General features: G+C 42.4%; 1 protein-coding gene across 1 annotated transcript in view; it reads right to left on the reverse strand.

Moving 5' to 3' along the window:
* TPO (thyroid peroxidase) overlaps positions 1-16,529 on the reverse strand; it is a 202,309-nt gene that overhangs the window by 111,776 nt on the left and 74,004 nt on the right. Inside the window, exon 6 of the mRNA XM_075863906.1 lies at positions 7,511-8,023. Coding sequence (XP_075720021.1) covers positions 7,511-8,023 — 513 coding nt within the window. The remainder of the gene's footprint in view (positions 1-7,510; positions 8,024-16,529) is intronic.

Below are 16,529 nucleotides of genomic sequence, written 5' to 3' on the forward strand. Positions count from 1 at the left end.
CATCTCCGCCCCTGTGCCTACTTCTCCAGGAAGTTTTCGCCCACTGAGAGTAACTATGATATTGGCAACCGCGAACTCTTAGCCATTAAATGGGCATTTGAAGAGTGGCGCCACTTCCTGGAGGGGGCTAGGCACCAGGTTACGGTCCTTACCGACCACAAGAATCTGGTTTTCCTAGAATCTGCCCGGAGGCTAAACCAGAGACAAGCTCGATTGGTGTTATTTTTTACCAGATTCAACTTTTTGGTCACCTATAGGGCAGGGTCTAAAAATATTAAGGCTGATGCACTGTCGCGTATATTCATGGCCAGCCCTCCTTCGGAGGAAGATCCTGCTTGTGTTTTGCCTCCAGGTATAATCATTTCCTCTATTGATTGTGATTTAGTCTCTGAAATTGCGGCTGATCAAGGTTCAGCTCCCGGGAACCTTCCTGAGAACAAGCTGTTTGTTCCCCTGCAATTCCGGCTAAGGGTACTTAGGGAAAATCATGACTCTGCACTATCTGGCCATCCAGGCATCCTGGGTACCAAGCACCTCATTGCCAAAAACTATTGGTGGCCTGGGTTGCTCAAAGACGTTAAGGCCTACGTCGCAGCTTGTGAAGTTTGTGCTAGGTCCAAGACTCCCAGGTCCCGACCAGCAGGCTTACTATGTTCTTTGCCCATTCCCCAGAGACCTTGGACCCATATCTCCATGGATTTCATCACCGATTTGCCTCCATCTCAAGGCAAGTCGGTGGTGTGGGTTGTATTAGACCGCTTCAGTAAGATGTGCCACTTTGTGCCCCTCAAGAAACTACCCAATGCTAAGACGTTAGCTACCTTGTTTGTCAAACACATCCTGCGTCTCCATAGGGTCCCTGTCAATATTGTTTCTGACAGAGGGGTACAATTTGTTTCATTGTTTTGGAGAGCCTTCTGTAAAAAGTTGGAGATTGATCTGTCCTTCTCCTCTGCCTTCCATCCTGAAACTAATGGCCAAACTGAGAGGACTAATCAGTCTCTAGAACAATATTTAAGGTGTTTTATCTCTGACTGTCAATATGATTGGGTCTCATTCATTCCCCTTGCCGAATTTTCCCTTAATAACCGGGTCAGTAACTCGTCAGGGGTCTCCCCCTTTTTCTGTAATTTTGGGTTTCATCCACGGTTCTCCTCCGTTTCACCTGGTAGTTCCAACAATCCCGAGGTAGATGTCGTTCATCGGGAACTGTGCACAGTCTGGGCCCAGGTTCAAAAGAACCTAGAGGAGTCCCAGAGCATACAAAAAACTCAGGCAGATAGAAGACGTTCTGCTAACCCCTTGTTTGTGGTCGGGGATCTGGTGTGGCTATCGTCAAAGAATTTGTGCCTTAATGTCCCGTCCAAGAAGTTTGCTCCCCGGTTTATAGGGCCATACAAAGTCATTGAAGTCCTTAACACTGTCTCCTTCCGACTGGAGTTGCCCCGGTCTTTTCGAGTACACGACGTGTTTCATGCCTCCCTCCTTAAACTCTGCTCCTGGCCCTGCTGCAGCTTCTTAAACTACTGATCCTCTGCTTGTGATTGACCTTGGCTTTTCTGAACACTCTTCTGCTCTGCGTTTTTGTACCTCGCTCATCTCCTGGTTTGACTCGGCTCGTTCAATTCGCTTGTTGCTCACGGTGTTCCCGTGGGCATCTTCCCCATTTCCCTGGCTTCTTTGTACCCTTGTCTGTTTGTCTGTCGTGCACCTATTAAGTGTAGGGACCGTCGCCCAGTTGTACCCCGTCGCCTAGGGCGGGTCGTTGCAAGTAGGCAGGGACTGAGTGGCGGGTAGATTAGGGCTCACTTGTCTGTTTCCCTACCCCGACATTACAAAAGCTCTGTACATATATACAGTGCCAGAACCAAGCTCAGTACATATATACAGTGCCAGAACAAAGCTCAGTGCATATATACAGCATCAGAACAAAACTCAGTACATAAATTCAGCACCAGAACCAAGCTCAATACATATATACAGCACTAGAACAAAACTCAGTACATATATATACAGCCTCAGAACTAAGCTCAATACATAAATACAGCACCAGCACAAATACAGCTCCATACAGAGATAATTTGAAAATTCAGTTTAACCCATGCCATATAAGTTTGTACAACATAAAACGACAGCTCCTAGTAAAGCCAGAACAATGGTTAGGATATACTGGGAGTTGTTGTTTCACAAAAAAGAATGATACACTCGCTGCAGATCATACAGTAACTACAGTACTGATCAGTCACAGGGAGAATAAACATTTACATTGAGTGACTCACAGGTGACACCTCAGATTATTTTTCTTACTTTTTCTCTTTTCTTCTCCATCCGGTCCAGACCTCTATGATTACTTCTCCCGGCCACGGCCAATTTCTGCAGAGTTTGTCGCTCAAATGTCTTCGGTTCCTCACTATTCCAACATTTCCGCAGCTATAAACGAAGATAAAATTCTCATAGTGCCAGACTCTATGCCCCTGAATATAATAGAATCATACACTGCGCCCCTGAATACAATAGTACTATACACCGTATCCCTGAATATAAAATCACCATACTCTGTCCCCATGAATTAAATTGTGTCAAACAATTTAAAATAATACACCACACACACTAACAGTGCCCCCTGTAGATAGCGCCAGTCACAATGCCCCCTGTAGATAGCACCAGTCACAATGCCCCCTGTAGATAATGCCAGTCACAATGCCCTGTATAGATAGTGCCGGTCACAATGCCCTCTTGATAGTGCCAGTCACAATGCCCTCTGTAGATATTGCCAGTCACAATTTCCCCTGTAGATATGGCCCAGTGTAGATAGCACCACCTGTAGCTATTGCCTTCAACACATCCGGGGGTAACGGTGCAGTCATCGCGCCGACTGCGTCATTGTTAAAGTGCTGAATGGTGACGCGGGAACTGATAGTTCCCGTCTCGCTAGCGCAATAATAATCAATAGTACCAATAGTCCTGACAACCTCTGGTAATCACCTTTTATTACCGGGAGAAGCTGCCGATGCATCCAACATGTTCCATGCAGTATTGAAATAAGTGAATAAACCAATAACTATTCACGGTCCCCCAGAGCAGGAACCATCCTTTCCAGCTATTGTGCACTCTGGCTAATAGGGTGGTGTCCCGAGTGAGGAACTCCCTTTATGATGGTGTGTCAACTTCCTAAAGAGGTTGTTCCATCAGGACATGCCCTTTTTAAATGCCGGGCAAAAATGTAGTGTTGCATGATGCTCATACAAATGAATAGGCTACCATGTAATAAATGATCACATCAAATCCTCCAGAGTGGGAATTGCTCTTTGCAGGGGGTCCCAGCCTAATAGGGCACATGGAAAGGGGTTGTAGTGCTAGGAAAACTTCTTTTAGTATTAAAAGAAAAAAGTCTTTCGCAGATCAAGACAATATGGCAGGAAATAATAAAGGCAGATAGCATTGGCAATAGTAATTTTACAGTGGGCTTGTGTTAAGGTCTTGACCTTAACACAACAAAGTTCTAGTGATGTAACTTGGTGTCAGCTGCCAATTGGGACCCTGACACCAGTTTTCAGTACTTTTGCTACAAAGTTCATTCAACCAATAGCTTCCAACAGCAATGCGGCCATATACAGGGGCCTGAGAGCCACATATGGCTTCGGAGACAGTAATGTACAGTGTATATATATATATATATATATATATATATATATAAAGCTATCTTTAAACTTGTGACTATATCAAAGCCATAGCTGCATTCTCATTCGTTAATATATCTAGAGAAAACGTAAACTTTTCCCTTGAAGACTATGTTGTATGTCTATATAGTTTGAGTGTCATTGTTATTGGCAGAGAAGTTTGTTTTATCTAATGCTTATGATGGAGAGAAATCTTATATTCAGACAAATATACTATCTTGGAGCTTTCTTCATTATGTCCTCAAGCTTCCATACTGTATTCCTTTTCATATAATATTCTTTTCATTGGCAAAGCATACTAGAAGAAATGTTCTTCCACATACAAAAGAAAAAATACTCTTTCAGAATCTGAGAACTTCACTTACAGAATTTACAAGCATGGCAGCACACAGAGCCTTTGTTTAAAAGAAAAATAATTCTAATATTTTATTTTACATAGGAAGCCTTAGAACCAAATGCTCTCCTCATAACAGCCACTTCTTTCTAAACTTCAATTATTCCTTTAATCTGATACCAGATCGTCTAGCACTTGATTAATAATTCAGAATACTGAAAGTGGAAAACTGAGTCAATAGTAACAGTGGTATATTATGTTTTTGGCTACACCCTTAATCTTATTCAGCCTCATGTCATACGGAATTTACGAGAAAAGAATTCTCCCCTATGGAGCCTCACTGAGGTGCCCATAGCTCTGTAATACAGAGTGTAAGGACTCCTTGTGCCACTGTACAGGGTCTGTACATACGCTTTTACCATGTGCATAAGACCTTAGAAGATTAATACTACTTTGGGCAGATGTTACTTTAAAGTCTATAGTGAAATATATAAAACACAGCAAACAAAGCTTTTTGATTTGTGCCGTTTTTGTGGCATTTTTGAGGTCAGTGGCATTTTTTCTAAAATGGTATTTTTTTCTGGTGTTTTTCAAATCGGACTTCAAAAATGCCAGCCACATGTAGAGATTGTGTTTTAAAGTAAATCTATCTATCTATCTATCTATCTATCTATCTATCTATCTATCTATCTATCTATCTATCTATCTATCTATCTATCTATCTATCTATCTATCTATCTATCTATCTATCTATCATAACAGGTTGAGGGGGTTAATGCCAAGGGAGATATATCCCTAGACACCTATTAAGGGGTTAACATAGGGTCTTCCCTCCACACAGGTGGAGGGTAATTTACTAAGAGAAAAGCAGAGAAGGTGAAGACTGGTTTGCTACCGACCAGATCTGACATGTACAGAGGGGTGAGAGATAACCCCTGCAAAGGCTGGACTGTGTGAGTGATACCTGGACTTTTGTTACGTGAAACGTTTCTTGCTATTCTAATCTTTGTGTATGCTGATGAGACACGCTACCGTTGTGTTTATTGGATTTCCCTGATTGAAAGAGAAATAAAGCTTCTAAAGTCCTATTTAAAAAAGAACACTATCTACATTCCCCAAACTGCTATATACGGTGGAGAACGCGGGCATACTGTCTACGCTAGTTTGCGGTTGCTAGGAGCAACGACAGAAAGAAACACTTTCAAGAGCCAGCAGTGAATATATGTCCTGGGTGAAAACTGCTACCCTGATGTCCAGACCATCTGCCAACATGGAGTAGTTAATCCAGCTGCTGGTACAGGCATCTGTGCAGCAACAACAGGCCAATGTGCAGCAACAACCGGCCAATGTGCAGCAACAACAGGCCAATGTGCCGCAACAACAGGCCAATGTGCCGCAACAACAGGCCAATGTGCCGCAACAACAGGCCAATGTGCCGCAACAACAGGCCAATGTGCCGCAACAACAGGCCAATGTGCAGCAACAACAGGCCAATGTGCAGCAACAACAGGCTCGTGATGAGTTCCATGCAGGCCCAACAACAAACCAACAACCTGCTCATGTAGCAATTGTCAGCATTGCAACTAGCTGGGACTGTCAAACAGGATGTCGAGGTCTACCTTTCCCTGCTTGAATGTACTGCAGAAAGGGAACATTTGCCTTAGTCTCAGTGGGATGAAGTCCTGGCGCCATTACTAGCAGGTGAGCTGCTAAAAGCTTATCGTGACTTGTCTGCAGAAAATGTAAAGGACTATGTGTTGCTTAAAGCTGAGATACTCGCACGGCTGGGTGTTTCTTTGATGGTTCGTGCCAAAGTGTACACCAGTGACAATATGATACCAATAAGCCTCCCAGGTGCATGACCTGAGGAATCTAATCGATAAATGGCTTGTACCAGAGAGGTTGTCTCTGCGGGAGGTGGTGGATCGGATCATCACTGAACACCTGTTTTGCGCCCTCTCCAGGGATTTACAATGCTGGGTGATGCAAGCGGATTCCCAAACCTCGGAGCAAAAGATCTCTGCCCTGGAGAGACATACAATGACGGAGAGATGTACTGGGAAAAAGGCAGAATTTTGCTTACTACGGAAGGATACTCGGTTGGCCCCAGTACTAGGGAGCGTTCTGGAGAAACCTAGGAGTCAAAGGTTTGCTGCTCCTCAAGTTTGTCCATCCAGTACAGGCCCACAACTGAGGGTTGTCCCACCCCAACACCTTCCTAGGCTCCGCTGCTGCCGATGTCATGAAGTTGGGCATATTGCAGCCCAATGCCCAGAAGCTGAGGAACCCATGGACTGTACTATGGCCATGCGCCAGTCACTGTTTGTCCCCTCTGTGGGCCCTGCAATGGCACCAGACCAACGGCGGATTTGTGAGATGTTGGTGAATGGCCAGCAGGTCATAGCCCTTCTTGACACAGGCAGCGCGGTCACCTTACTCCGAGCTACTGTTCCTCATAAGGTGGTGCACCCTGGAATAAAAACGGCGGTACAGTGTGTACACGGAGACACAAGAGAGTACCCTGTTGCACAGGTCTCTGTGGAAACCTCTAATTGGACTGTGACCTGCGATGTGGGGCTGGTACCTGGATTGATACACTGTATAACCCACAGACACTCATTTAATTTCTGAAGTAAAGTTGTGTAAATCTGCCACCTGTCTGGTTCCTGTGCTCATATATTGCACTGGTTGAGCCACCCTTACATGTTTCCCTTTTGTGTCTTAGCTGGTGATGAGCCTGAGGTTTCTCTCTCTGAGCAGGGAATCCCTGACTTGGGAATTCATAGGACAAATTTTGCCCCTGCTCAGTTGAGAGACCCAAGTAGTGCCCTTAGTCAGACAGCACTTGCTCCAAGCACAGGAAGCTCAGTGCAGGTTATACAATCAACCTGCTAAAATCTGTGACTTCAGCCCTGGTGACCGCATGTTAGAGCTCACCCTAACGGTAGTGAGCAAGTTTTTAGCTAAGTGGCAGGTACCCTTTTAAATTATAGAGAGAATCGGCCCAGTGAATTATAAAGTGTTTCAGCCATCTAAAAGAAAACAATATCAAATTTATCATGTCAACCTGATTAAACCCTGGAAGGAGATGGAGTCATTGTCCACAGGGATAGTGCCCAAAAAAGGTGGTGACAATGAGATAAACAAAGTGAAAGTTGCAGCTACCTTGTCCCAACCCCAAAAACAAGAGGAGTATAAGTTTAAAGTAGAGCACAAGGGCCGGGAGAAGACATCAGAATACGGATGCCCTCTCAACTGAAGCTCCTGGGTCAAAAAAAATTGCCGCAACATGTTTGCCTCCCCTGACCTGCACCCATTATAAGGATCATTCCACCTTCATGGAATCTATAATAGACTAGATGGATATTTCATGGCTAGAGATCAATTTATAAACGCTAAAACTCAAACTTGGTAAACCAATTCAATTGTGCTCCACGTAGAAAAGTAAAGAATATCATCACTTAAAAGATACATAAAAGACTCAATATATGTAAACCTGATGAAGAGCTCCCACAATTTTCCGAGTTTCCTGGTATGTTGTTTCAGAACTCCAGTGGGGATTGAGTTTTCTCAAAGCTTTGGCCACACGGTTGTGTTCTCTCAACCACAATGTATGCATCGCCGCCAAGGTTATGACCTCATTTGACCTGCTTTCGCCTGCAAAGAAACATTCAATTCTGTCATCATTGGCTGCGTTAGGATCTTGTACACAGGGTGACGGGGTGTCATCTACAGAAGGCATGTACTCTCGTCCGTGATCAGAATGCTGAACATTTACTCTCAGAAGACCTTCCTCACTGGAATGATTCCTCAGTTTAATTTCAACAGCTGCTGTGCTGCCATAGACTGTTGATGCATCAATAAATGATGTCAAACCATTCACTTGTTCTCTTGGTCTTGCAATAGAGGGAATTCCAAACATTGCGTTCTGATCCCCAGTGCCACAGGCTGCTGAGGAGCGATAAAATGGTATGCATCCTCTTTGGGATAAGGAGTCATTTATCGATATCTACAGAAAAAATAAAACAAGAAAATATAAAAATTGGCAGTATGCTTCCACAGACAAACACATCTTTAGATAACTCTGCATTGCTATTTTTACAAGAAAAAAAACCTGTAAGGCTAGATTCACACACGGCAAAATTTATAAGACTTGCGTTTCATATGCCATTCTTAATAGGAAGCAAGCTGGTGTATGATGCACAGAATTTATTAAGGGTTCCTTAATAATTTAAAGGCTATGTAAACATTTGAAAGTGTTTCAGGATCCACCTGTTATCCATCATATGTATAGTATGAACTTACAGAGACATAAAGTACCTGTTTTCACTGAACCCGACAGTCCTGCGGACTTGACGGGTACAGGATTCAGCGCATGATACAGCTGCAGCTCTATCTCAAAAAGTAAAAATAATTTTGAAAAAAAATTAATTTGAAAGTTGCACCAAACACACTGACATTTTGATATATATATATATATATATATATATATATAAATCACTTTCAAAGGTTTACATGGCCCTCAAGCGATTCTCTGGCCATCTGTGCGCCAGAAAGTTTACCTCTAATTTCGGGCGTAAATTGTAGTAAATTTGTCGAGGCGCAAGTAGCACCGCTCCCTTTCACTAAGCTCTGCCCACTTTGCCTTGTGACTTTTGTACGCCTAAAAACTGGGCGAGAGTTAATAAATGAGGCGAATCTCTAGCCATCCGTGCGCCCGAAAATCAAATCTAACTTTTTGTGGCTTAAATTATAGTAAATGTATTTTCCCGTTGTGGCGGCGCCTCCTGCTAGACTGGTGTTTTAAATTGCTCAATGAATTCTGTATGTGAAGGAATCCTTAGGACACGTTCACACGTGACATATTTGCTGCACAAAAAATCTGCAACATAGTACTTGTCAATGTAAGTGAATGGGGTTTTACAAAACCTCAGTTGCATGCTGCAGAAAAAAAAGCTGCCTGGATTATACGGCATGCCCCAATTGCAGTTCAAATGTTGAAATCTGCAGTAAAATACACATCAACATATCAACATTTTGCCACAATTTTTACAGACATTTTTGCTGTGTGAATATGGCCTGATAGAATATGTGACACTAAGCTGGTGGCTCAGTGGTTAGCACTGCCGTTTTGAAGAACAAAACTGGTTGTTCTGGGTTCAAATCTAACCAATCTAAAGTATGTTTCCACGTACACTGATGAAAAAAATTAAAGTAACACTTACGGGAAATCAAACCTTTAATCTCGCAGAACAAAAAATTCAAGTTGAAAATCTTTACAGATATAAATTGTGTAATTAGTTGAGAACAAAATGATCTGTTAATGGGAACTAAAATCATCACCCAATTGAGGGCTGGATTCCAAATCACCCCAAAAAGTAAAAAATTAAAGTCACAGGTGGATCCAAATTGCATGAATTTTATCACAGCAACTCATGTGACTCAGTAATGTGTATATCCCCCAGGTGCAGGGCTCCCATCAGGAATTTCTGGGCCCCATACAGCCAAGGATTCTGCCCCCGCCCTCCATTACCGAGGGTTGGCAATGGAAAGTGGTGCGCTCGCATTTATACGTTATGCGAGTTAACTGATTTTTGTAAGTGATGTCACTGACAGTGAATGAAACCATGGGTCAGGCACATGACCAGTTAATGCCCTGGATTTTGGTCAATTCAGCCAAAACGTATCCCACTGTATGGCATATAGTGCGGATACAACGCCCGGGGAAACTCCTGGAGTCACTGTCCATAAATGGACAGTGACGTTAGTAGCTTTCCCAGGGCTGGAGTCCCCAGGCAGAATTTCTACTAGAGGTCTGCCCAGAACTTCTACTAGAGGTCTGTCCAGGGACTCCGGCGCTGTTCCTGATGTAAATTTATGGGCAGTGATGTCAGGAGCTTCCCCAGGCAGAGCGATTGTGATGCACTGCCTGGGGACTCTGCCGACATTACTGTCCATATAGTGTTGTCAGGAGTGGTAGGCGTTTTTTTGCGTGATCTCTCACGATGGAAAAGCTTAGTCTTCTACGCTATTCCATTCTTTAAAAAAAGGTAAACCCCGTTCACATGCGTTATATTGAAATTTGTAGTGAATTTTCAGCGCGCAATCCGCACCAAAAATAGGAGAGTTTTACCAATGGACCAATTTAAAAGTAAATTGGGCTTCTATTACTCTTCCAACGTACATGTATTTGGTCTTGTTTTGTTTGTTTTGGAATGTTGTCCTATCTATCTATCTATCTATCTATCTATCTATCTATCTATCTATCTATCTATCTATCTATCTATCTATCTATCTATCTATCTATCTATCTATCTATCTATCTATCTAAAGTCCAAATACAATGTCAGCCACACAGCCTTGTAAATCATAGGTGGGTGCCGACCTGCCCAGGTCAGGGCTAACAGACCTGCTGTAGTAGAATCCAAAAATCAGGCAGCACTCCAAGGTATAAGCAAGGTAGAAAAAGGTGCTTTATTGGTCCATATACACACACAACGTTTCAGCTCAACACAGGAGCCCTTCTCACTTGAGAAGGGCTCCTGTGTTGAGCTGAAACGTCGTGTGTATATGGACCAATAAAGCACCTTTTTCTACCTTGCTTATACCTTGGAGTGCTGCCTGATTTTTGGATTCTATCTATCTATCTATCTATCTATCTATCTATCTATCTATCTATCTATCTATCTATCTATCTATCTATCTATCTATCTATCTATCTATCTATCTATCTATCTATCTATCTATCTATCTATCTCATATATATTGATATATAGTATAGTTTTAGGCTGGGGCTACACGACGACTTTGGCTACGACACAGGTCCCATGGCCAAAAATCGCTTTGTCCAGTAGCCTACATCGCAAGTAAAATGACTGTGACCACATTCACTGTCATTACTTACCATGTAGGCTATGGAACATAGTAATGGCAAAGGGAGGGTTTGAGGGGGGGCACGAGTGTGGTGAGGGGTGGGGGGCACATGGGGTGCCACGGGCAGGGGGGCCACATTGGGGGAGCAATGCGGGGGAGTGGGGCCAACAGTCCGGCTGACCCCTTTTCATCAGCCATGTGGCCGGGCCGCTGACGGGAGTATCTCTAGAACTGCGCTGATGGCGGCCCTGCCCATGTGCCTGTATGCTTTCCCGACAACCGGCATTATCCTGATGAGATGGCTGGATGAGGGCATAGGTGTGCTCCTGGAAAGTCTGTCGTGCTACTTGGCAGCGTTGACTGCGTGGAATCATAATTTCCCAGAGACTTTCAATTGGATTAATGTCTGGGAAACGTGAGGGCCAGTCAATAGGCATTAATGCATTTGTCGTCTGTATACTGCGTACACCTTCGAGCCACATGAGGCCAGGCAATGTCCTACACCAGGAGGGACCCAGGACCCACTGCTCCTAAGGTCTGACAATGGCTCTAAAGATTTCATCCTGGTACCTAAAAGCAGTCAAGATACCATTGGATATCACATAGAGGTTTGTGTGACCTACCAAGAATTTGCCTCCCCAGACTATCACTTATCTACTGCTGAACTGTTCATGCTGGATGATGTTGCAGGTAGAATAATAATTACCATTGCGTCTCTAGACTCTTTCACATCTGTCACATGTGTTCCGTGTAAACCTGCTCTCATCTGTGAAGAGAACGGGGCGCCAATGGTGGACTTGCCAAATCTGCTGTTCACTGGCAAATTATAACCGAGCTGCACGGTGCTATGCTGTGAACACAGGTACCACTACAGGATGTAGGGACCTCATGCCACCCTTAAGGGGTCTGTGTCTGAAAGTTTGGTCAGAAACATGCTCACCAGTAGCCTGCTGCAGGTCATTTTGTAGGGCTCTGGCTGTGTTCCTCCAGTTCCTCCTTGCACAAAGGAGCAGGTACTGGTCCTGCAGATAGGTTGATGAACTTCTACGACCCTGTCCTGCGCTCCTCGTGTAATGGCCATTTCCTGGTATCTGAACCATGCTTTTGAGATTGTGCTGGACTACCTGTGCAACCTGAATGGGCTGCAGGTACCACCTCATACTACCAGTAGTGACAAAGACAATAGCAAAATGCAAAACTAAAGAAGATTCAGTGAGGAAGGATAAGGAAAGAGGAATTGTCTGTGGTCACCACCTGCAAAAATCATTAAATTTTTGGGGTTGTCACTTTTATTTGCACAAAAGCAGGTGAAATTGATTCACAATTGCTTATGCTTCCTAACTGGACAGATTGATATCCCTGAAGTTTTATTGACTTTTATTGAGTTATACTGTGATACTTAAGGCTATGTTCACACGCTGTGTTTTAAAGCATATTTCAGGGTGTAAATGCCCCCAAATACACCTGAAAAACAGTACCTGAATGCCCACAAACATTTGCCCATTGAAATCAATGGGAAAAACTGCATTTAGTTCATATGGGGCGTCTTTTTACGCCGCTGTTTTAAAAAGACACTCCCTAAAAAGAAGTAGCATGTCACTTATATTCTGTAATTTTTTGGAGCTGATTTTTCCATTGAGCATTACGAAAAACCCCTCAAACGAAGCCTCAAAAGAAGCTTCAAATTAAAAGGCCCTGTTCACATCGAGTATTTTAGCGCTATTTTTTTAAGTGGAAACCGCATCGGAAACAGTGCCAGGAAATGCCAGAAATGCCTCCCGATGATTTATATGGGAGGTGGAGGCGTTTTTTTACCACTCGCGGGAGAAAGAAGCGACATGCCCTGTCTTTGTGCGTTTCTGTCTCTGACCTTCCATTGACATCAATGGGAGGCAGAGAAAGCGGTTTTCACTGTGTTTTGTTTTGCCCATGTAGCTAAATGTCCGCAGCCGAAAACGCCACGAAAAAAGAGGAAAACAGCGTGCAGGAAGGTCAAAATTCCTGAAGGAATTTTGAGGCAGATTTTTCCGCCTGTAAAAACCTCAGTGTGAACAGAGCCGAAGAAGCTTCATTTTCAGCTTAAAAAACAGCTGAAAATCTGAGGCTGTTTTCTCTGAAAACAGCTCCGTAATTTTCAGCCGTTTTTGACTTTGCGTGGGAACATACCCTATGTGTTCCCTAAAAAAATTGAAGGAAGGTTATTTGCTTTGGATTTCTCCCAAACTCTAAAAACATACGGATGGGTTAATTGGCTTCATATGAATATGCCCTAGTGTGTATTTGAGATAGGGAAATTGGGACAGGTATTGATGTGAGTAATGGGAATCTGTGTACAGCTCTGCGGAATATGTTGACTTTGTAGTTTTGTTTTCTGTTTGTTAGCTTATTTTGGCAAATACAAAGCAGGTCAGATTCTTCATATGTTTCTATAACATAAGTCTATTGCTGCAGTTATACGCATCTGTCATTAACTAAGGCTTCGTTCACATATCCGTTATGGCCCTATTCTGACGTTCCGTTGGAGGTTGCCGTCAGAACGGAACCCTGACTGACACAAACGGAAACCATTGATTTCAATGGTGACGGATCCGGTGCAAATGGTTTCCGTTTGTTTTAGTTGTGCAAGGATTCCGTCGTTTTGACGTAATTAATAGGATATGTGAACGAAGCCTAAGGCCCCACGCACACGACCATAAAAAACCTCTGTTTTTGCGGACCGCAATTGCGGTCCGCAAAAACGGAGCCATTCACTTTCATTTAACACTGACACCTTTCCGTAGCACTACGGAAGGGTGTCCGTGCCGTGGAAATGTTCCGGGAATTATGGAACATATCCGTCCTTTTGCATTTTGCGGGCCGTGCTCCCATACTTTGTATGGGAGCACGGCCCGAAAATGCGGCTGTCAGTCGGCGGCCGGCTGTGCCCGCAATCGCGGGCCGTGATTGCGGGCACGGTCGTGTGCATGGGGCCTTAGTCAGTGATATTTCTATGTTTTCCATTATGAATATGTTATGGATTTTTATGGTTACCTGGCTCAACAAGAAAGGAATAGAAAAGTGAGATGAACAAATAAAGATGAAATAAATAAAGATGAATAAGGAGACTAATACATTGACTGATATGTCCATATTATACATTAGATTATGTATTTTAAGATATATTGTAAAACAACTAATTTCATGGGTTCTAACAAGGCATTGCGTTCAGTATTAGGGTATGTTCACACGTAGTGTTTTCAGCCATTTATTGGGCCGTAAATGGGCCGAAAAACGGCCGCAAAATCGGAAGCAGAAAGCCTCCAAACATCTCCCCATTGATTTCAATGGGAAAAACGGCGTTCTGTTCTGACGGGGCGTTTTTTACGCGGCTGTTTTTCAAAAAGGCTGCTTAAAAAAACAGCTGCAAAAAAGAAGTGCTTGTCACTTATTCAGCCGTTTTTCGAGCCGTTTTTCATAGACTCTATAGAAAAACATCTCCAAAAACGTCCGTTAAAAACGCGATTTTGATTAAAAAAAAGTCTGAAAATCAGGAGATGTGTTCCCTTGAAAACTGCTCCGTATTTTCAGACATTTTTTTATTTTGTGTGTGCACATACCCTAAGACTTTGCACTTTGCAGATTTTGCAAATATTTTTTAAGCCAAAACCAGCGACCAAAACTAAACAGAAGAAATATGTTAAGGAAGGGCTTAAAGTATCTCCTTCTCCTGAATCCAATAGTGCCTTTGGCTTAAAAATAATGCAAGCAAAATAGGCAGCAAATCTGCATTGTGTGAACTAGGTCTTAGAATGCAGTCACTCGCAACAAATTTAGTTTCACAAATTTCTGTTGACAACCCTGTCCACTTTGTCTGCATACGGAAGATAGTACATTCAGGTAGGAGGGAGCAAATTGTGGACTAAAAAATACTTTACTTTTACATTTCTTTGAACAATGAATTGGATAGTGTCACCCAGCTACTAATAATGCTCAGAATTAACATTCACATTTTGAAGGGAGTTGAAGGGAGTTATGAGAAGAGCCTGTCTGCTCCCAGCCAATCAGTTTTACGAACACTCCCAGTTACTACAGTGTGATTGGCTAGGATAGATAGGGCTCTTCCGGCAATGCTGCTCCCAAATGTCCTATCCAGGTGCATGCAGGCACAGAAAACTGCCACTCATAATATAGGGTTTTTCTGAATGTTTTGCTCTAGAAGGCTTTATATAAGGCCAGAAAGACTAAATGTTTTATTTTTTGTTATGTCCAGTATTGATACTGTAATTATTATTTGCCTTAAATGTTATAGATCCTCAAAGAATAGTAATTATTTGGCCTCATATAAATAAGACAGAGATGCTGGTATATGAAGAGCTAAAGTATGACTCCAATCATCATGTATATACATTAAGGATGAACTTGAATTTCCTAGGAACCACAATTATAACCATTATATGTCACTTATAGTATTGGTCACCGCATATGGGGCAGTAGTGCATTTTGGGCACCCTAGAGACTTCAAGTCCTGGGCGTAACAGCAACCTCACCTGCATATAGTTCCCTCAACTCCTCTAGTTACACCCTGATCACACCTTGTAGGATGACCGTAACAATTGGACATCTTTGATAATTCACACAGATTCTATATAGAATGACATTATTAAATAAGTTGTTATGTGAAGTCAATGGTGACTATGTCAATGGTCTAAGCGAATCTTTAGCATCATTGCCCAGGACATTCAAAATACTCCTCTGATCATTAAAATTACATTTGCATTTGTTAAGTGATGTATTATTGTATAATGTCTTTACAAGAATAATGATTCTGTTTCCATTTAGTAATAAGACTATGCGTAACAGGATGAATTTAGCAATAGGGAAAGTTTCCTGTGACATTTATTACAAATACATTAAATTTGGATGAAAATATAATGTGGGCATTCATGTTGGGTGGTTTTAAAGAAGTGTTTAAAATAGTCTTGAGGAACATAAAACTCAGTAATGATTGTATCATCATCTCCGAAGACCCCTTATTCACTCTTCTCATTAACATAGGAAAGTGCCTAATCCCTAGGAGAGCAGAGGTAAACTCTCCTACCATCTGTTAGCCATAGTATCCCGAAAAAAGAGGATGCAAGTTTAACATGAAGGATCTAATAATAGTTGCAGATCTGCTCCCTGGTGATAGATTTTAAAATTCTACAGAATCTCTGGAAAATGATCTTGTAATTTTTCAGTTATTTGTGAAGTTTCTTTTTCCATATTGCTCTAAAATTGCCATTTTAATGCAGACCTTATTTAATTGCATAACATATTCGTAAAAAGCTGGCATGAGTATTAAAGATAATAATTCTACTGCTAATTAGTCATTATGATCTTGTCTTTATGTTATTAATGAGACAGGATGTATATGTTATTATATAGAAGCAATTCACGTATTTATTGTGGTGAACTTGAGTGCTATCAAGCCGACGTACAAGATAAGAAGTCCCATTGACGTCTACCATCAGTAAAACATATTGCTTTCTATGAGAGATCTATGATAGGACAGCATTCTGTTTCTTTTATATGAGCAAAGGGAAGGATTGCATGAAATTTGAGTAATATTATGCCAGAAGCACTCAGTCTGATTCTCTGCCCTATTGTCAGATGGAGCCAAAATG

Source organism: Rhinoderma darwinii, chromosome 4, assembly GCF_050947455.1.
Source record: "Rhinoderma darwinii isolate aRhiDar2 chromosome 4, aRhiDar2.hap1, whole genome shotgun sequence".
Classification (NCBI taxonomy): domain Eukaryota; kingdom Metazoa; phylum Chordata; class Amphibia; order Anura; family Rhinodermatidae; genus Rhinoderma; species Rhinoderma darwinii.